Raw genomic sequence first — 22,789 nt, 5'->3', positions numbered from 1 at the left:
CTTGTGGATAAGGGGGAAGCGGTAGATGTGGTATATCTTGACTTTAGTAAGGCTTTTGATACTGGCTCACGTGACCCTCCCATAAACTAGGGAAATAAAACCTAGATGGAGCTACTATAAGGTGGGTGCATAAATGGTTGGAAAATCGTTCCCAGAAAGTAGTTACCAGTGGTTCACGGTCATGCTGGAAGGGCATAATGAGTGGGGTCCCGCAGGGATTGGTTCTGGGTCCGGTTCTGTTCAGTATTTTCATCAGTGATTTAGATGATGGCATAGAGAGTACACTTACAAAGTTTGCGGACGATACCAAGCTGGGAGGGGTTGCAAGTGCTTTGGAGGATAGGATTAAAATTCAAAATGATGTGGACAAACTTGAGAAATCTGAAGTAAATAGGATGAAATTCAATAAGGACAAATGCAAAGTACTCCACTTAGGAAGGAACAATCAGTTGCACACATACAAAATGGGAAATAACTGCCTCGGAAGGAGTACTGCAGAAAGTGGATCACAAGCTAAATATGAGTCAACAGTGTAACACTGTTGCAAAAAAAGCAAACATCATTCTGGGATGTATTAGTAGGAGTATTATAAGCAAGACATGAGAAGTAATTCTTCCGCTCTGCTCCATACTAATTAGGCCTCAAGTGGAGTATTGTGTCCAGTTCTTTGCGCCACATTTCAGGAAAGATGCGGACAAATTGTTGAAAGTCCAGAGAAGAGCAACAAAAATGATTAAAGGTCTAGAAAACATGACCTATGATGGAAGATTTGAAAAAAATTGGGTTTGTTTTAGTCTGGAGAAGAGAAGACTGACATGGGACATAAAAGGTTGTTACAAGGAGGAGGGAGAAAAATTGTTAATCTCTGAGGATAGGACAAGAAGCAATGGGCTTAAATTGCAGCAAGGGAGGTTTAGGTTGGACATTAGGAAAAAATTCCTAACTGTCAGAGTGGTTAACCCTGGAATAAATTGCCTAGGGAGGTTGTGGAATCTCCATCATTGGGGATTTTAAAGAGCTGGTTGGATAAACTCCTGTCAGGGATGGTCTAGATAATACTTAGTCCTGCCTTGAATGCAGGGGATTGGACTAGATGACCTCTCGAGGTCCCTTCCAGTTCTATGATTCTGTGATAATTGAAGGGTGAATTCACAGACATCCATCTCAACGAGGTCTGAGATTCATCTAGTTATTAGTACCTCTCAGATCAACAGTAAGGGCAGCAGAAGAGAACTGGTTTGGGTTTGGTTTTTTTTGCAGAGGAGAGGGTTTGCAACTTGGGAAACCTTTGGTCAGTTGACCCCCAAATTTGGATCGCTAATGCTCTCTTGCACCTTCATGATGAGGCACACCAAATTTCAAAGCAGTCCAAGTAACCATTCGGATTTTAGAGCACTTACAAGAGTCAAGTTTTAAAGGATATAAAGTGGAAGGAATGAAACCCTCTAACCATATTGGTGCATGCATTCAAAAAAAAAAAAAAGTATATTTTCTTAAATATCGCTTAGGGTCCCCCAAAGATTTAGTGATGCCATGCACTACCTTGGGTATAACTTGACAGACTGAGACCATTTTGACCCACATCACATCAATAGTTTGAGCTCTGTGCAAAAAAACAACAACAACAACAAAAAACTTGATTTTTGGTTTTTTGGTTGTATTTTTTTTTAAATGGCTGGTTTTTTTCCCCCCAGGGTTCATATCTCTGCAGCTCTTAGCTTAATGACCCCAAATGCCACTACAATTTTAGTTTTCTAGCTCAGATGAGAGCTCTGTGTGAGTTGGGAATCACAGCCCTAGCTCTTAGTGTCGATGTAGCCAGAGTTTTAGATGATTGATCTGTGCAGCTAGTGGTTAAGGTCAAGTGGATGCTGTGGTGGAGACAATTTGTTTTGTTTGGGCAATGCAGAAAAAATGCCAGTGGGGGAAAGGGTGTTTTTTAACTTTCAAATGGTAAATTACAAGATGAACCTCTTGTTATTTCAAAGCGCAATAAATAATTTTTAAAGCTGCTGCCTTTTTTGTTAGAGTGATGAGTACTCATTTCCTTTTTCCCCCTCTCCTGTGACATGCTGAAGACAACATAAGAATCAGACTTCAGGTTCTTTTTTCTGTTTCCCAACCAAGTCACCTCCTGACTTGTAATAATAGACCAGTTCAGGGGGTACTGTAGTGTCTTTTTTCCCCCCCACTCACTTGCCCAATCTTGGCTGCTAATTTTCCTAATAATTAAATTCAGACTTCCCCAGTTCACATTACATCTAATATTTGTGCTAGAATTTAACCTTGATTAATTGTGACCTGCATTTGAAAGTCAGCAGTGGTTTATTAGAACTTCAAAAAAAGCATTTTACAAGTGTATTTGTTTTGTTAACTCTATAGGCATCTGTGAACTGTTAAGGATACTGTTCATTGTACATTCTGAGTTAAAGACACGTTTGCTGGGATAGATCAAATAGGCCAATCACAATGCATATTTGCTGTGCCTTTGATTGGCTGATTATATCTAATGTAGTCAGGAGGTTCAGTAGAAGCCATTTTCACTTCGTTTCACAAGGGGAGAGGTTGACCTGGAAAATCAAATAGAGGGGAAGTATGGAGAAGTAATTCTGCTGGCCCCTGTGTGTGTCTGACTCTAGGAGGCAGTTGCCTAGTAAATTGTTACCTTCTGTGATTCTCCACTTTGTGAACTATCTTGTTTTATATTTTGGTTCAGATAATTATACCACAGTTTTATAATAACTTTGATCTCAGATAAATTTACTTTGTTGCATTGGAAGCCTGCTTCTTTTCCTGTTCTTGTGAGATAGCAAACACTGCAAATATCAGAAAAGTGTCATTGACTTTTGCTTATGGATTTACAAGAATTGATCATGGGAAACCTTTATGAACATCAGGGATTTGAATCCATGCAAACTGGTTATGATGCACAGTATTTACAAGGCTTTTTGGTACCCTACTTGAAAGGGTTTGCATTCTGCGCTGGGCTTCTTCAGTACAACAACTTCATGTCTACATTAACCCTGTAGCAAAGTGAGCTAAAATTGCATCCTCTACTCCATAGCAACCTGCTGTTATGGGCATGAGTATTTTGTATTATGTACACTTCTGTTCCAGGAAAAGTGTTAATCTCCAAGTTTCCCCTTGTTCCATCTGTTAAAAGTTCAAGGGATCTACCATCAATCTTTATCACCTGAGTCGTCAGACTAGCCTGCACGGATAAGAGGGGTTGTGTGCACAAGGATTTATGTGAATAATTCTTTGCCCTCTCTCCACCCGTATATTTATTGTTGTCATGCCTCTCAGCTTTCAGATCTTCCATAGTGTGACACTGGCAATCAAATTGTTTGACAGGTGAGAGATATACAGATGTGGTTGGTTACTCTTTGTGTGCCTTTGAGATTTTAATGGTTTTTAACTTTAAAATCTGGTTTTAAGTATTTTTAAAGTAAATTAGTTTTTAAAAAAGAAAATTTGAATAATAAATAGGTCATCGGTAGGGTATAATTCCTGGATTTTCAGATTCCCCAGGACAGCCCTCTATTATGCAAGCTACAAAGAATATATTTTTGTTCTGGACCAGCCATGCCAGAAGGACACTACACACATTTAGCCAGTGGGTCACAGAGCTATTTGGTAGGCAGCTGCAGTATTTTGGGATTCGGATTCCTGAATTCTGTTCCTGGCTCTGGGAGGAGAGTGTTATGTAATAGCTAGAGCAGTGGCTATAGACAAGTATACTAATTTGACATAGTAATTTGAAAGGCAATGTGTCTTGGGTCTTCCCTGTTAGACCTAGGTTCTATTCTCAGCACTGCCTGAAATGACCTTGTGCTGCCTTGAAGTTTAATTTGTACAACAGGAAAAGCAGTTTGACTGCCTTCTATAATGTTTATAAATTGTGCTGAAGAATAAGAGTGGTGAAGTATAGAAATATAAACAGCAGTAAGTAGAAGTGAAATTTGAACTTTCTTTCAGCTGAGTGCACTTTCCCATAGGGTACAAGGTACTTTGTGGAGGGGCGTCTCTCGCACACACACCCACCCATCCTGCCTGCTTCCCTTTGTGGTGCAATGGAAGAAACAGTTGGATTCAGCCGCTATGTAATACACATGAGGTCTGCTGATTTTTAGCTTATCAATTTGGAAGGCAGCTGCAATATTAAGGGCAGGTACATTCTATGGTGGCTATTCTAAATGTGGCTAAAATTCTAGCATGACCTGCAGGTCTCTTTGGGAAGAATCAAAATGTTCTTATTAGGGATGGGTCAATCACACGAACTTAGAGATCTTGGAAACTATTTTTGGGTTTCCAAAGCTAGCTTATGTTTATAGCTTTTCATTTATTCGACTTTCATAGATTTGAGTGTTTTAATTTTTGAAAATTTTTTCAAGCTATAGTACTGTGATGGGTTAGATCACAGAAACCCCCTGGGAATTGTCACCTGATGTGCCAAGACTACTTCTGGCCCTGCTTTCCCTGCCCTCCCAGCTTGGGACTTCAGTGCTCTGCCTGGTTTGTGCCTGTCTCACTAGCCTGCTGCAAACCCAGACTTGAACCACATCCCCTAACAGCTGTAGACTTAACTGAAAGCAGCTTACAGAAGTGTTCCTGTCCTTGACACTCAGATGCCCAACTCCCAATGGGGTCCAAACCCTAAATAAATCCGTTTTACCCTGTATAAAGCTGATAGAGGGTAAACTCATAAATTGTTCGCCCTATATAACACGGATAGAGATTGCCCAGCTATTCCCCTCCCCTCCCCCCAGGTATTAATACATACTCTGGGTTAATAAGTAAAAAAAGTGATTGTATGAAACACAGAAAGTAGGATTTAAGTGGTTCCAAGTAGTAACAGATAGAACAAAGTGAATGACCAAGCAAAATAAAATATGCAAATCTAAGTTTAGTACAGTAATAAAAACTGAATACAGATAAAAATCTCACCCTTAGAGATGTTTCAATAAGTTTTTCACAGACCGGGTACCTTTCTAGTCTGGGCACAATCCTTTCCCCTGGTACAGCCCTTGTTCCAGCTTAGGTGGTAGCTAGGGGATTTCTCATGAAAGCTGCTTCCTCTGTTCTGTTCCACCCCTTTATATGGCTTTGGCACAAGGTGGGCATCCTTTCTCTCTGGGTCTAGGGCCGGTCTAGGTTTTTTGCCACCTCAAGCACCAACAAAAAACAAAACAAAACAAAAAGCCAGAGTGCTGCCCCAAGCGTGTGCTTGGTTTGCTGGTTCCTAGAGCCAGCCCTGTCTGGGTCCCCACCCCCAAATGGAAAAGCACCAGATTTAAGATGGATTTCAGTACCAGGTGACATGGTCACATGTCCTGTAAGACTCCAAGCCTTCATTTCTCCCAGCCTGACTCACAGGAAGGCCTGCCTGCAAACAGAGCCCTCCACAGTCAATTGTCCAGGCTGATGGAAGCCATCAAGATTCCAAACCACCATGAATGGCCCACGCTTTGCATAATTACAGTAGGCCTTCAGTTATATTTCATATTTCTAGTTTCAGATACAAGAGTGATACATTTATACAATTAGGATGACTGCACTCAATAAATTATAAGCTTTGTAATGGTGCCTTACAAGATACCTTTTGCATGAAGCATATTCTAATTACATTATATTCATTAGCATATTTTTATAAAATCATAGTGCGTCAAGTATGTTCTATATTAATATTGTGATATAACTTAGATGTACTACATTGTATTCTCTGTTTTGGGTACTCTTATTTATCCTGATAATTTTTTAAACCATTTTATTTTAACCATTTTAAACCATTCAGAAGTTAAGTTGTGAATCTCCCATCCCAAACAGATTTATAGTAACAAATTAAATCAAACAGATTATGAATCTCTCTCCTACAAATAGATTTTTGTAATTAGTAGCTATAAATCAGTGTACAGAATCAAGTTGTAAAGCTCAGTTGATTGAATGTTTGATAGTTCATCTTACTGTTTAAAGAATGGAATTTGTAAAAAAAAAATTTAAATAAAAATAAAAGAGGTTTCAAACATCATATATCTTTAAACTAGAAACTAGCTTCTCTTACATTTTTCCTTACTTTTGGCTACAGCTTTTAAGTGTTTGACTCTGCTCTGGAAAGTGATTTTTAAGATGCAGTGTTTATTGCCTCTTGATTTCCATAACAAATATGCTAAATAGTTTTTCTAACTGCCATCCCTGCAGACTCAACCTGGGTCCTGAAAGTCAGGCTGGATTTTTTCCTTGTATATTTGTTGGCATCATCGTCCATAATAAAGATTCTTCAGGAAAAAACTATGCTCACAATTACACCAATACAAAATCATGATCCCTAAATTTCTATTTCATGCTGAAGACTCAGCAGCTGAACTCCCTTCTAGAGTCAATAAAACTTCATTAGAAAAGTCAATACAAAACAATGTGCTTTTTGTTTTGTTGGTTTAGTTGTTCAGCAACATCAAAGATGGAGAAAGTTTACAGTTGCTTGAGCAAGGGCACCGCACAGCACACAAGCAGGAGACTCACACCATGGAGGCAGTGCGGCTGGTGGAATTCAATCTAAAACAAGTGCTCACAAAGCTTGTGACTCATCTCTTTGGTGATGGTAAGTATTGCAGTGTGGTATTAGACCCTTTCACCTAGTCTACTGGTGGGCAGGCATGGATCCAAGTTTTTGAGAATGGTTATGCAGCATAATAAGAGAGAGAGCCAGAGAGCTGTTGGGAACTGTCATGGCACTAAAACCGCTGTATTTGTTTTAAAAAAAACCTGTTGATTTGCTCTTTTTGATATAATCAGTAATTTTATATAAAGTTACATATTCTGTGTATGTGTTATTACATCCACTCTGTCCATGAAGTAACATGAAAGTTCCCCATAGCTAAATAAACCAGACTCTAACTGAATGGAGGCTGTCCGCCATTTGCTGTTTCGAGGTTACAAAGTGTGTGTGTGTATGAATAAGAGTGATTTATCAAACATTCTTCAGAAATACCTGTTTCTGTTTCACTGTCTCAGTAAAGGAATGGTCTAAGTGAGCATAGCTGCTTATGGCTGTTTCCTTGCTGGAAGACTGGTCTGCTGAATTTACTCAACTTCCTGTCAAGGAAGTAATGCATAGTATTAGAATGCATGGGATATGCTGGTTACTATTAAAGCTGTTTTGAGATGCCCACTGAAATTAGAGGGGGTTATGAGTGAGGATTGATGGCAATATCAGGTCCTATGTAGGGATGATAGAAATTTTTCAATAATTCTAAATATTGATTAAAAAAGTTTCCTGCCAGTTTTAGTCCTATGTCAGTTGGCAGGAAAAATGGTAACGTAAGAACAAACGGCCATACTGAGTCAGTATGATCCATCTGGCCCAGTATCCTGTCTTCCAACAGTTTCTTTAATAATTGTATTATATTTAACATTTTTCTGTTTAAAAAAGGATGATTGCATAAATGTGTCAATTAGATTAAGGATACAGTTTTAAAAAAAAGTCAGTGAGTCAGTCTAAGTCAATTTTGAAAATAGACCTTAGGGTCCAAAGACATTTAGGTGCATTTGAAAATTGTACCTGACATGACTTACTTATTTTATTTTTTTTTTAAATGGCAGTGTAGCACATTCTGAGGGTCAAAGTGATAAGAACAAAAATATTTGTAAATCAACTTTTGAGGTGTTTTGGTTGCCATTGAAAGTCAACATTTGCCCAGAGTTAACAGTGTTATCTGAAACTGTAGTGACAGCCACTGGTTACTGATGGCAGATGTTGCATTTTTAACAATAATTACTACACTGAAGTTTATTCTGCAGCCCGTTAGGCTGAGGCCAGATGAACATTAGAAAAGACATTCTTAAACAGCTGCTAAACCTGCAGACTTAAACTTTAAATTATTAGATTTCCCTACTCATTTTGATCTGACAGTGAGGGTTTTCCTCTTTCTACACTCCCCCTCCCCCATTTTTTGGAAACATATAGACATAGTGTATAGTCAGGAACTTATAAGAATTAAGTCCTTTTCCTCACTCCTGTCTTTCTCTCCTGCTCTTCTCCGATTACTTCCAGCTCAGTTGTCAGTGAAAACAGAATAAAATAAGGTGGCACCAAAGGAACAAAATCCATGCTGTGCCATTTACTATGTAGACATACAATATGGGCACAGTGCAAAAGATCTTGGATAAGTTCAACTAAATTCTCCCAGTCACAGCAATTTATCTTTGAATATTCTACTGTCCAATTTATAGTATGTTTATTTACTTTTCTGCCTCAGAAACACAGATGTCCCTCAAATTTTAATTTTGAATTTGAAATGGATTTTGCTTTGTTGCTTCTCTAGAAAAATATAATTTTTCTTTGTTGAAATAGAACTATAGTGTAAGGTCCCACATTCAGTTGCTTAAGGTCCCACGTTCAGTTGCGCGCTCTCTCACACAGGAGATTTGTTTATTATTGCTGCTTTTCATAAATCACTTAGGGTTGTATTCTTTACAGGTTATGAAGTCAGCAAAACCTCAGTTGAGTTACACATTCTATCAAGCAGGATAACATGTTCATAGGCACTGGAGCTATATTAAGCTTCTGAGGTATCTTACTGCCATACATGTCATCAAATAACATAAGTTGCTTAAAGGCCATCCTTTTGTGGAAGCTTAATGACTATACCAGTCTTTATTTTACCTCTGGTTTTATTGATGACTAACAAAAAAATAATAAATATTAGAGTAGGAAAAGACCTAGAATATTAAGTCATCTTGTTTGCATCCTTGACAATGTATGATGGTTCCCTTTGTTACATTTTCTAGCGCTTTGTCTTGTCTAATTTTAGATTTCCCAAATGATGTGCCTTCCATCTCTTCCAATAGATCTCACTGTCAAGGAGGTTTTCCTGATATTCAGCCTAGATTTCCCCTTCCTTAATTTCCTTCCATTCTTTCTAGTTACTGTGTATGTCCTCTCGTAATACAATAATTAACTTCTCTCCGTCTGCATTTATACACTTCAGATGTTTGAAGATTGTTGTGTGCCCACTTAATCATTGCACCAAGCTATTTCAATGTTTTCTCATGCAGTAAATCGGTCTCTCCTGCTTACCAATCTTTTTTGTTGCCCTCCTTTGAACTCTCTAGTTGTCCGAAGCTTTTTGGCAAGGAGGTGTCCAGAGCTGAATGCAGTATTTCAGGAGTGGGCTGTCCAGAGATTAACTTTTTTTCTTTTTGCTCTGTGACATAAAAAGCTCAAAGTTCATTGGCTTTTTTTGTTGTCACATCTCGTTATAAACTCATAACTAATTTGTTGCCAAGTACTTTCACCTTTACTCCTTTTGCAGATTCCTTCCTCAGTATTTTTCTTTCAGATTATTTCCCCCAGATCTGTGTTGTTGCATTTTCCTAAGCCAATTCTCATTTTATGTGTTGTCCATATTTCTGACCACTCTAGGGCCCTTCATATTATCTCTGTTTGCAGAACTTTCCAGTTTATATTATAATCAGTGGTGTTTGCTACCATTTCTGACTAATGAAGTTGTTAAGACTGATCTAATATTGACCCATGCAACTCCCCATAAATGTCTTTCCCCAACTCAGTCCTGATTATGTGGGTCCTATGTAAATGCTGACTTTTAAAAACAACGCTTGTGCTGAAAAATGTTTAGCACATTGTGACAGGGTTCAGAGTAACAGCCGTGTTAGTCTGTATTCGCAAAAAGAAAAGGAGTACTTGTGGCACCTTAGAGACTAACCAATTTATTTGAGCATGAGCTTTCGTGAGCTACAGCTCACTTCATCGGATGCATACCGTGGAAACTGCAGCAGACTTTATATACACACAGAGAATATGAAACAATACCTCCTCCCACCCCACTGTCCTGCTGGTAATAGCTTATCTAAAGTGATCATCAAGTTGGGCCATTTCCAGCACAAATCCAGGTGACAGGGTTGGGGCTCACCACAGTGGCACCTCCGGGAATTAGCTCTATCCTCCACCCACTACTTTGGGTCCTGACCCAGGGACCCTCTCGTGGCAGCCTCCCTGCCCTCCTCCTCTCCCCTTGTCTAACTGTCCCTGGGCCACTTCCCCTCTGGCCCTTCATACCCTCTAGGCGCTTTCTATCAGAGCCTGCAGTCTGGCAGGTATTGGGCTGGAGCCCTTCTATGCTCCCCCAAGCCTGCCCAGCACTGCTCTATCCAAGGTGCTTATCTCCTGCTTAGGAGACAGACTGCCTGCTCCCTTCCTGGGCAGCCTTTATATAGGGCCTAGCCTAGCCCTGATTGGCTGACTATAATACTGGCCCTGATTGGCTGCCCTTCTGCACAGCTGCTCTGGCCTACTCTAGCCCTGTCTGTCATAAGAGTGGGGCTGCCACCCCACCACACACATTCAGCTTATTTGTGCCTGAGTTCAGGACAGACATATGAAACAACAAATGGAAAACTTTGGCATGAATGAAATCCTGTCATTGCAATGGAAGAAATGTCCCTCCCCTGCAAGAGGATGAAGTGAACCTTATGGAGAAAGTCCCATTTAAAGATACAAGACTGGTAAGAATTCTGTACAACTTGTATGCCCTTTTGAATAATTGTCTGACCAGTCCTCAAGGTGATTCAAATCAGATCAAGAGTGTCCAGCTGTTTCCCTGTCACCAGTCTGAACAGAGAGATGTATTCTTTAGAGTTTTTTAGAGGCTGTATTACCATACAGAATTTCTTTTGCTAATAAGGGAGATAAAGGACCTGTGTACAAAAATATGCTTGCTTCTGTACCTCTGGCATGGTAGAAATATATGCTTCTGGGAGTTTGGACACATCAGAAGGCGGAAATGAGATGTCAGGCAAGGACATTGCTAGTTTGGTCCTGTAACATCATGGGAAGCTGCCACCTGTCCCCACAGCAGGTGGCAAGTGAAAATGAATGTGTTGATTTCTGCTTGGGCTGCTAGCTACATGGTGGTTTCCATAGTTTCCATACTGGTTATATTATGGGCTACCATAAATTGGTGTTCTGCTCATGAACAGTAGTGGAGGGCAAGTGTCTCCCATGTGGAGACTAACTGCCAATTTAAATATACTGGTGAGCATATTTGGTATGCCTCCACTTGGGTGATGTGCTGCCTCTAAGGTGTTCAGCCATTTCTCTTTGCAGGATAGCCATTTCTGCAATCATTTCCCTGTCAATTCATAGTTTCCAAAGCCAGAAGGGTCCAATGTGATCACCTAGTCTGACCTCCTGTATAGCACAGGCCATCGAACTCCCCCAAAATAATTCCTAGAGCAGATCTTTTAGAAAAAAAATCCAATCTTGATTTAAATATTGCCAGTGATGGAGAATCCACCACAACCCTTTGCAAACTGTTTCAATGGTTAGTTACCCTCACTGTTAAAAATGTACACCTTATTTCCAGTCTGAATTTGTGTCTAGCTTCAACTTCCAGCCATTGGATAGTGTTATACTTTTCTCTGCTAGACTGAAGAGCTCATTGTAAAATATTTGCTCCCCATGTAGGCACTGGTGAACTGTGAACAACTCACCCCGTAACCTACTCTTTGTTAAGATAAATAGATTAATCTCTGTGAGACTGTCACTATAAGGCAAGTTTTCTCCTCCTTTAATATTCTTGTGGTTCTTCTCTGAACCCTCTCCCATTTATCAACGTCCTTCTTGAATTGTGCACACTACAACTGGACACAGGATTCCAGCACTGGTTGCACCAGTGCCAAATACAGAGGTAAAATAAACCTCTCTACTACTCGAGATTCCCCAGTTTATGCATCCAAGGATCACATTAGCCCTTTTGGCCACAGCATCGCACTGGGAGCTCATGTTCTGCTGATCTCCTCCTCCACCCCCAAACCTTTTTCAGAGTACCTGTTTCTCAGGACAGAGTCCCCCATCCTGTAAGTATGGTCTGCATTGCTAGATGTGTATGTTTACATTTACATTTAGCCATATTAAAATGCATGTTTGCTTGCACCCATCTTACCAAGAGATCTGACCCCCCCGGATACCTCTTCATTATTTAACACTCTCCCAGTTTTTGTGTCATCTGCAACCTTTATTTTATGTCTTCTTCCAGGCCATTTATAAAAATGTTAAATAGCATAGGGCCAAGAAAAGACCCCTTTTTGACTCCACTAGAAAAATACCCACTCGATGATGATTCTCCATTTACATTTTGAGACCTATCAGTTAACCAGTTTTTAATCTGTTTAATATGTGCCATGTTAATATTCTAGTTTTGTAATCAAAATGTTATGTAATACCAAGTCAAATTCCCTACAGAAGTCTAAGTATATTACATTAACACTATTACCTTTATCAACCAAACTTGTAATCTCATCCCCAAAAGAGATCAAGTTAGTTTGACAGGATCCATTGTCCATAAACCTATGTTGATTGGCATTAATTATAGTATCCTCCTTTAATTCTTTATTAATTGAGTCCCTAATTAGCCACTCCATTATCTTTTCCCAGGATCGATGTCAGACAAAGCCTATAGTTACCCTGGTTATATCATTTACCTTTTTAAAATATTGGCAGAACATTAGCTTTAGAAATTCCAAGGATGTTTTAATACTGGCAGCATAAGACCTCCAGCACTTGTCACATAGCTTGAAGTCCCCCATGAGCGCACTTCACTCCTCTTCCCCCTCCCCCCCCCAAATTGTAGATAGGTGCATAAGGAGCTGGTCATCCTATTCCCTAGTGTGATTTGGTGGTCTTAGGCAAATGCCAACTAATACCCCATCTTGTACTTTATCTGTTAGGACATTGATCCATAAGCATTCAAGATCCTTTCTTTGGAGTTGTCAGTGACTTGGAAACAGAAAATCCCATTTCTTACACAGAGTGCCATTCTCCCTTTCCCCTTTGACCCATTCAATCCTACAAAAATAGGTTATAACTATTGATTTTAATATTCCAGTCATGTGAATCATCCTGCCAGGTTTCAGTACTTCCCACTAGATTAAATTTATGCTCAGAAACGAGCAATTCCAGTTCCTTTCATATGTTACCCAGGCTCCTAGCATTGGTGTATAGGCAATTAAAAATTTCTTCTCTTTATGTCCTGTAGTGTCTTGATTAATTTTGTTGCCAACATGTTGTGCTAAGTGATTTCTCATGTCTTCCCTCTTTCTACCCTCCCCTTTTGTTATTAGTTTAACATCCTCCTGCCTACTATAGCCAGCCCGTCCCCAAGGAGATGGGTTCCCCTCCTAGTACAGTGTAGGCCATCCAAATTATACAGCACCCTGTCTTCATAGAAGGTTGACCAATATTCCACAAAGCCAAAAAGCTCAGCTCTACACCACTCGCCATCAGTTCACTTCCAGAATCTTCTGCCTCGTGTCTCCCTTTGCTCCAAGATCACTGAAACAATCTATTTTCTGTGAGAGATCTTGGGATGCAGTGCCATCAGTGATGGTTCATATCAGCACTAAAGGACCCTTGCCACTCTTAGAGAGGCTTGGCTCTGGGAAGACAGTACACCATCCTATTGCCAGTCTGTCCCTTACAGAATGTTCTTCTGAGTACTGAATCCCTAACAAGGATTGTCTGTCTTTGTTGGAGGGTTGAAGATCTCTTTGTTGGCAAGCTTGATATTTCTTACAGGTTGGACTGAGACGCTATTAACATGTGTCCCATTTATTTCTCCATTCGTTCACTCCAGCTGGATCTTTAGAGCTGGATGCTGGACCTGGTATGGATTGGAAATTTCAAGCTGGATGGAATTTCTCCTGATCCTTTTCTCTCTGGTGGGCACAGCCTGCCCATCCTCATCTTTTTCCACCCATGCAAAATGTCAGCTCCACCTCTTCACTTTGGGAGTTATGAACTGCCATGTCTTCTCTCTCTCTCTGATGGTCACCTCCTTTCTTCCTTGTAGCTGGGATACAGATGTTTCTCAAACCTGGCTGTCCAGAAACTCCTCAGCTTCTCTGATTCTCCATAGCATCTCTACTTACCACTCCAATCCAAGAATCTTTTCTTCCAGCACAGCCACCACCTTGCCCTTCATGCACAGCAAGTTCCTTCTAGCTACTGGCAGGAAAGAAAACTTGGCACATCTGTTTCAGGTCACCACCACTGTTCCAGCTCTGGACATCTTGAAATTGCACATAAAGCTGAACCTGAAAGGAAAGCCTCTCACTCCCTGACCAATCTTGCTCTCGTGTTAACTCCCTTCATTTGCAGCTCTTGAGTTCACCTAGCAAGTTTTTTTTTTTTTTTAATGTCAAGTTCCCCTGCTTAACCAAGCTCATCTCTTCCTCTCCTCATCAAAGAGTGATTAGCCACTCAGAGATTTCAAGCAGCAGGGATGATCAAAGCACCAAGGGTCAGAGCCACACACCCCTTACTGAAGCTCCAACAGACTGACCCATGGCCCAGCTACGCAGCCCGTACACAAGAGAACAAATGGTCAAACAATGCACAGACTGACCAAATGCATCACTTGCCATGGCACATGACCTCCAAACACAGAGTCCACAGCTGTGCCTCTCCAGCATTGCCAACTAGAACTGGAATGATCTGAATGTGATTATGTTGAAAAATAGATAGATTATTCTGAAGGTAGGCCACCTTCATTGATGAAGCAGCAAGGGCTTTTAATCAATTATTGTTAACTGGTTTGATAAGAGTTGTGGACTCCGTAATTACGCTCACTGAGAAAATGGAAATAGAAGCAGGAAGGATGTTCTAAATAATAGCAAGCTGGGTAAAGATATTACACATTCACATGTGCTAGCAAATCAGTGTATCATGTATGTCAAAAGCCCATTTTGTGTGGTAGGTCAAAGTCTAACCCCCATATAAATAGTCTGTAAGGTCAGGCGCCTCTATTAGTAAAAAATCTGCATAGCTCTACTGAAGTTAATGGTGTTACACCAATTTACTGTACACCAGCTAAATTTCTGTCCCTCAGTAAGAATGTGGCTATAATTGGAAAACGCAACGTGGTATTTAGTAAGTCTTTAATTATCTTTTTCTTGGTGGCAGGCTGTCCAAAATGGTAATTGCTGTCCCTTCTAAATTATCTCAACATCTTTATTAAATTCTCTTCCATAGAATATATGTCAGCTTGCACATATTTTTCAAACTCATCATATTTGCTTGCCAAATTCTTGAAACCTCAATAAAAGAGTATAGGAAAGCCAAGTGGGAACTAATATTTCTTTCACTGTTAGTTCTCAGTGCACTGCCCTTGAGACTCCTGATACCACATGCCTTGTTCTTTTCTTGCTTCTCTTCTAACATCGTTGTAACTAGGCTTCCTTGGAAAGTTCGTTGAGATCTGTAGATGAAACAGTTATACAAGAGCTAAGAATTATTGTTCATAGAAATGTAGGGCTGGAAGGGACCTCAAAAGTCAATTCCCTGTGCTGAGACAGGATTAAGTATACCTTACATCATCCCTTACAGGTGTTTTCTACCCTGTTCTTAAAAGCCTCCAATGATGGGGATTCCACCACTTCCCCTAGATAACCTGTTCCAGTGCTTAATTATCCCTATAGTTAGAAAGTTTTTCCTAATATCTAACCTAAATATTCCTTGCTGCAAACTAAGGCAATTACTTCTTGTCCTACCCTGGGTGGACATAGAGAACAATTGTTGACTGTTCCGTTCATAACTTACTTATTAAGGGTATGTCTACACTATGAAATTAGGTCGATTTTAGAGAAGTCGATTTTTAGAAATCAATTTTATATAGTCAATTGTGTATGCCCCCACTAAGCGCATTAAGTTGGCGGAGCGCGTCCTCAATACCGTGGCTAGCATCGACTCACAGAGCGGTGCACTGTGGGAAGCTATCTCTCAGTTCCCACAGTCTCCACTGCCCATTGGAATTCTGGGTTAAGCTCCCAATGCCTGATGGGGCAAAAACATTGTTGCGGGTGGTTTTGAGTACATGTCGTCAGTCTCCCCTCCCTCCCTCCCTCTGTGAAAGCACTGCAGACAATAATTTTGTGCCTTTTTTCCTGGGTTACCCGTGCAGATGCCACAGCACGGCAAGCACGGAGCCCACTCAGCTCATCGCTGCTGTTGCGAGCATTGTAAACACCTTGTGCATTATACTGCAGTGTGTGCAGAACCTGGCTAAGAGACGGCAGCACGAGGACGATTGTGAGGAGGACATGGACACAGACGTTCCTGAAAGCACGGGATGTGGCAACTGGGACATCATGGCGGCAGTGGGGCTGGTTGATACAGTGGAATGCTGATTCTGGGCCTGACAAACAAGCACAGATTGGTGGGACTGCATAGTCTTGCAGGTATGGGATGATTCCCAGTGGCTGCAACACTTTCACATGTGAAAGGCCACTTTTCTGGAATCTGTGAGTTGCTTTCCCCCGCCCTGAAGCGCAGGAATACCAACATGAGAGCTGCCCTGACAGTTGAGAAGCGAGTGGCAACAGCCCTGTGGAAGCTTGCAATGCCTGACTGCTACCGGTAAGTCGGGAATCAGTTTGAAGTGGACAAATCTATAGTGGGGACTGCTGTGATTCAAGTAGCCAATGCAATCACTGACGATCTGCTGTCAATGGTAGTGACTCTAGGAAATATGCAGGTCATAGTGGATGGCTTTCCGTAACTGTGGTGGGGCGATAGACGAAATGTATATCCCTATCTTGGCATCAGACTACCTTGCCAACCAGTACGTAAACCGCAAGGGGTACTTCTCAATGGTGCTGCAAGCACCGGTGGATCACAGGGGCCTTTTCACCGACATCAACGTGGGATGACCGGGAAAGGTGCATGGCGCTCGCATCTTTAGGAACTCCAGGCTGTTTGAGCAGCTGCAAGAAGGGGCTTACTTCCCAGACCAGAAAATTACTGTTGAGGATGTTGAAATGCCAATAGTTATTCTTGGGGACCCAACCTACCCCTTGCTACCATGGCTCATGAAGCCATACACAGGCACCCTGGACAGTAGTAAGGAGCAGTTCAACTATAGGCTGAGCAAGTGCAGAACAGTGGTAGAATGTGCATTTGGATGTTTAAAAGCTCGCTTGCGCTGTTTGCTGACTAGATTAGACCTCAGCGCAGCCAATATTCCCATTGTTATTACTGCTTGCTGTGTGCTTCATTATATCTGAGAGAGCAAGGGGGAGATGTTTATGGCGGGGTGGGAGGTTGAGGCAAATCACCTGGCTGCCTGTTTTGAACAGCCAGACACCAGGACAATTAGAAGAGCACAGGTAGGCGTGCTGCGCATCAGAGAGGCTTTGAAAACCAGTTACATGACTGGCCATGCTACGGTGTGACAGTTGTGTGTGTTTCTCCTTGATGCCAACCCGCCCCCTTTGTTTATTTTAATTCCCTGTAAGCCAGCCACCCTCCCCCCTTTGATCACAGCTGGCAAAGGAAATAAAGTAATTATTGTTTTGAAACCATGCATTCTTTCTTTATTAATTTTATTTTTTAAAAAGGGAGATAACTGATGAGGTAGCCCGGGTGGGGTGGGGGAGGAGGGAAGGACAAGGCCACATTGCTTATTGTAGCCACACTACAAATCAAAACTATTTGAATGACAGCTTTCTGTTGCTTGGACCATCCTCTGGAGTGGAGTGGCTGGGTGCCCAGAGCCTCCCTCCCCACCGTTCTTGGGTGTCTGGGTGAGGAGGATATGGAACTTGGTTAGGAGGGCAAGCGGTTATACAATGGATGCAGCGGCAGTCTGTGCTCTTGTTGCCTTTTGTGCAGCTCCACCAGATGCCTGAGCATGTCTCTTTGCTCCCCCATTACCCTCAACATTGTAGCCTGCCTCTTCTCATCGTGCTCACTTAATGCTTTCCTGGCCTCTGCCACTGAATGCCTCCATGCATTCAGCTGTGCCCTATTAGTGCAGGAGGACTGCATGAGCTCAGAAAACTTGTCATCACGAGTGCGTTTTTTTTCGCCTTCTAATCTGCGATAATCTCAGGGACGGAGATGATACGGGGAGCATAGAAACATTTGCACTTGCAGGGGGATAAAAAGGGAAAGTAAAATTTAAGATACATTTTTGAGAACAAAAGGGAGACTCTTTCACAGTGAATCAAGCAATTCACAGCAGACAGCATGTGCTTTAGATACAAGGTTACATTTTGCCTTTTATATTGAGCACCTGCCGGTATGATGACACATCACTCACGGCTGCGCAACAGAATTTGGTTTCCAGGTGGCCATGGTAAGCCAAAGGGTACTCTGGTTTGGCTTCTAACGCCTTCATAACATGTAGGAATGTTTTCAAACTGCAGCGTCCTCCTTTCCCATAGCAAGCAATGCCAGTTGGGTTTGCCATTTAAAAGGAGGGGCTGCGGTTTTCGGGTGGATGTGCAGCACACACCACCCTCCACCCCTCTGCATGGCTATTTGGGATGATCCCTTCACCCCTCCCCCCACCGCTTGGCTATGGGATGATCCCTTTTAGCCAAGCGCAAACAGCCCAGCATGAATGGGGTCCTTTTACTGTTCCCTTACAAAAATTCCCCTATTTCAACCAGGTGACCATGAATGATATCACTCTCCTGAGGCTAACACAGAAAGATAAAGACCGAATGTTGCTTGAAAGTGACCAAAAGCCAGAACCATTTGCTGTCATGCTTTGTGCTGCAATGATTTCAGACTACTTGCTACTGGCTTGGCGTGGTAAAGTGTCCTAACGTGGAGGACAAAATAAGGAACCCCCCCTAGAAACCTTCTGCAAAGGCTTTGAGTACCTCCAGGAGAGCTTCATGGAGATGTCCCTGGAGGATTCCCACTCCATCCCCAGACACGTTAACAGGCTTTTCCAGTAGCTGTACTGGCCATGAATGCATTGCAATTGTTCAGGGCAAATCAAACATTAAACACTATTGCTTTTAACCCCTGTAGTGTAGTTACAAATGTGCACTCAACAGAGGTGCCTTCTCTGCCTTCAGGGTCAGGGATCCCGCCTTGGGAGGGTATTGGCTCGAGGGTGATGAAAAGGTCCAGGCTGCCGGGGAGAACGGATTCACCGCTTGCCTGCTGCGCATTCTCCTCCTCTTCCTCAGCCACAAAATCCTCCTCCGTGTTGCGTGAGACTCCCCCCTTGCAGGTGTTCACGGACAGTGGTGGGGGTAGTGGTAGGGTCCCCCCCTAGAATGCCATGCAGCTGATCATAGAAGCGGCATGTCAGGGGCTCTGACCTGGAGCAACCGTTTGCCTCCTTTGTCTTTTGGTAGGTTTGCCTGAGCTCTTTGACTTTCACGCAGCACTGCTGTGTGTCTCTGTTGTAGCCTCTGTCCATCATGCCCTGTGCGATTTTGGCAAATATATCGGCATTTCTTCTTTTTGATCAGTATTCTGCCTACACAGATTCTTCTCCCCATACATCAATCAGATCCAATATTTCTCATTCGCTCCATGCTGGAGCTCGTTCGCAATTCTGGGGGGACTGCATGGTCACCTATGCTGCTGAGCTCTCCACGCTGACCAAACAGGAGATGAAATTCAAAAGTTCCTGGGGCTTTTCCTGTGTACCTGGCTAGTGCATCGGAGTTGAAAGTGCTGTCCAGAACGGTCACATTGGAGCACTCTGGGATAGTACCCGGAGGCCAATAACGTCGATTTGCGTCCGCACGACCCCAAATTCGACCCAGCAAGGTTGATTTTAGCGCTACTTCCCTCGCCGGGGAGGAGTACAGCAGTCGATTTTAAGATCCCTTTATGTCGACGGAACAGGGTTGCTTGTGTAGACGCATTCATTATAAAATCAACCTAACACGGCTAAATTCGAGCTAACCCTGTAGTGTAGACCAGGGCTAAGACTGCTTTTCTGTCCCCCCTCAGTCTTTTGTTCTCTAGACTAAACGTGCTCAATTCTTTTAACCTTTCCTCATAGGTCATGTTTTCTAAACCTGTTATCATTTTGGTTGCTGTCCTCTGGACTATCTCCAATTTGTGTACCTCTTACCAGTTTAACAAAAATCTCATTTGGTGATAATTTCTGAGAAAACATAGGATAAATTAAATTTTTGGTCCACACAATTTCTGCCAGTTGTTGCAAGCAGAATTAATAGAACATAAGAACGGCCATACTGGGTCAGACCAAAGGTCCATTTAGCCCAGTATCCAGTCGTCCGACAGTGACCAATGCCAGGTGCCCCAGAGGGAAAGAACAGAACAGACAATCATCAAGTGATTGATCCCCTGTCACCCATTCCTAGCTTCTGGCAAACAGAGGCTAGAGACCCCATCCCTGCCCACCCTGACTAATAGCCATCAATGAACCTATCCTCCATGAAATTATTTAGTTCCTTTATGAACCCAGCTATAATCCTGGCACCCACAATATCCCCTGGCAAGGAGCCCCACCCGCCAACTGCGCACCGTGTAAAGAAATACCTCCTCCCGTCTGCTCCAAACCCGCTGCCCACTAATTTAATTTGGTGACCCCTAGTTCTTGTGTCATGAGAACGAGCAAACAACACTCCCACACCCAGCTTCTCCACATCAGCCATGACTCCACAGACCCAAATCATACCACCCCCAGTCATCTCCCTTCCAAGCCAAAAAGTCCCAGTCCCACTAATCTCTCCTTATATGGAAGCTGTTCCATACCCCCAATCACCTTTGTTGCCCTTCTCCGAAACCCCTCCAATTCCAAAGTAACTTTCTTGAGATGGGGCAACAAAGGAAAATAGGAAGTAATGAAGTCAGGCTTAATTTAGGAGAGATGTAAATTTTACATACATAGGGTTAAGCAACTCCTGTTCTCAGTAGTTTCCTTTTGTGAATATTTTCTTTTCTTCCAGAGTCCTTTCCTAAACATAATCGTACAAGGAACAAACCAGTACATAAATGTGTAATCTCTGGAGAATGTCTGGTACTCTGTTTTTTTCTGATTCTTAGCAGTACCACAGCAATGGGTTGCCTTCATGATTTTTATTTTCAGTGCCTTTTGCTAAACATTTTCCTTACAGGGCTCAGTTAGGCTACTACTGACAGATTCTTCCTTTAGCTCAGTATATGGCAATGCCATCTCCATTGAATACAAATGTGATCTGTGCAATTCCTTACTGGCATGCATTAATCAAAAATAAGAATAATCCTCCATTTACTTTTTACTCACTAGAGGCCTAATCCTTTAGATACTGCTGGACAAGGGACCCAATCCAATACCCAATTAAGCCAGTGAAAGGATTCCCATTGACATCAGTGGGTAATCATGAACAGTCCCTTTTGAAATATTAAAATGAGTGGGTCGACATCTGATAGTTAGTGTCTGAAGGACCAATTGCTTGGTTTACAGAACATAGAAAGTTAAGTCCTATTTGACTTTTTCAAATTGTATGTCTGATTTTTGGAGCCCTCAGCCTTTTTAAAATTTCTGGAAATAATCCTTTGTGCCTGAAATTTCTCATGTTTAATCTCTGATCATAATAATTTAAAAAGAAATTAATCCTAATCAATAAGCAATGTGTATTTAAATGAAGCCAATCTTGAAAAATGAAGTATCTTGGTATAGGACTGGAGAAACGGAAACAAAAGTTAATAAAATAAATAAGTGAAGATTGATACAGTATTGATACAGTTTCTCTTATATAGTTTCTCTTTTTACTATCCCTTCTCTGTTTTCTGTACTTTTTATGTTATTTCTTTAATTTTGAATATACATTAAAAATAAAAAGGAATGGATGTTACAAAACACTCTGTTTAGTGTTCTAACTAATCCTAAATTACAGGAAATGTGTATATATTTTCCACTGCAATCCTAACTCTTTGAGCCTCCCTGTGGATCAGAACACTGGGTAACATGGTGAACTCTGTGACAAATAATGCAATATAATCTAACTGGAACTGCATTCTGTACAGCGTCTGATACCCCAAAGGGAGTGTTCCTTGAACACCAGAAAAACTTATTTACATACATCAATGGTTCAAAATTTAAAAAACAAACAGCCTCCCCCCCAAATCCCCTCATGTAATAGAATCATTTTTTCACCTTCCTGCTTTTCATTCAGTCCTTAATCTGTCTTTCAGATAATATGCTGAAATTGTATTTACTTGATTAAGAATCATAAAAATTATGTCCCATCCAGCCCTACATTTCTCTGATTCTATGATTTTTAATAACAGAAATCAAATATCTGAACATTATCTGAAAGGCAGATTATTAAAAACATATTCTACTGGAGCTTTCTTTTTATTAAGTACAAAAATAGTTGAATATTCAATGTAATTCTTACTGCCTTTGCAAATTGTGAAATGTGAATGAAAAATAAGTTCACATATATGCATATGTATACAAAAATGCGATGTCTTACATCAGCCTTAGGGTTACAATTCCAATTGCACAAAGGTCAGGAAATTCAAAGTTATGGTTCCCACAGTCACCATATGTTGGTCCCTTTTGTATATATGTAGTGTTCTCTATCTATGGGGATAACTTTACTGTCTTCATGCATATATATACTGATTTCATATAGACTTCATATATTTATATATGCGTGAAGTCAGTATAGTTATCACCATTTAGCTCTGGTCTACACTTGGGGGGGGAATCGATCTAAGTCGACGTACTTAGATCGACTTACCATGGTGTCTCCAACGCGGTGAGTCGACTGCTGCTGCTCCTCCGTTGACTCTGCCTGTGCCTCTCACGGCGCTGGAGTACAGGGGTCGACGGGAGAGCACTTCGAGGATCGATTTAGTGCGTCTAGACTAAACACGATAAATCGATCCCTGCTGGATTGAGCGCTGCCCACCGATCCAGCATGGAGTGAAGACATACCCATAGTGTGTGTGTGTGTGTGTATAAATAAAAAACATAGTACAAATATGGTCATTCTGATAATCACTTTG

General features: G+C 41.5%; 1 protein-coding gene across 3 annotated transcripts in view; it reads left to right on the top strand.

Annotated features, from left to right (window-relative positions):
- FARS2 (phenylalanyl-tRNA synthetase 2, mitochondrial) overlaps positions 1 to 22,789 on the top strand; it is a 377,875-nt gene that overhangs the window by 91,498 nt on the left and 263,588 nt on the right. For all 3 annotated transcript variants that reach the window (XM_075125392.1, XM_048839772.2, XM_048839774.2), the window contains exon 4: positions 6,439 to 6,598. In XM_075125392.1, coding sequence (XP_074981493.1) covers positions 6,439 to 6,598 — 160 coding nt within the window. The remainder of the gene's footprint in view (positions 1 to 6,438; positions 6,599 to 22,789) is intronic.

This window comes from Caretta caretta, chromosome 2, assembly GCF_965140235.1.
Source record: "Caretta caretta isolate rCarCar2 chromosome 2, rCarCar1.hap1, whole genome shotgun sequence".
NCBI lineage: Eukaryota > Metazoa > Chordata > Testudines > Cheloniidae > Caretta > Caretta caretta.
The sequence above is the reverse complement of the archived record's forward strand: the minus strand, read 5'-3'. Positions and strand labels throughout refer to the sequence as shown.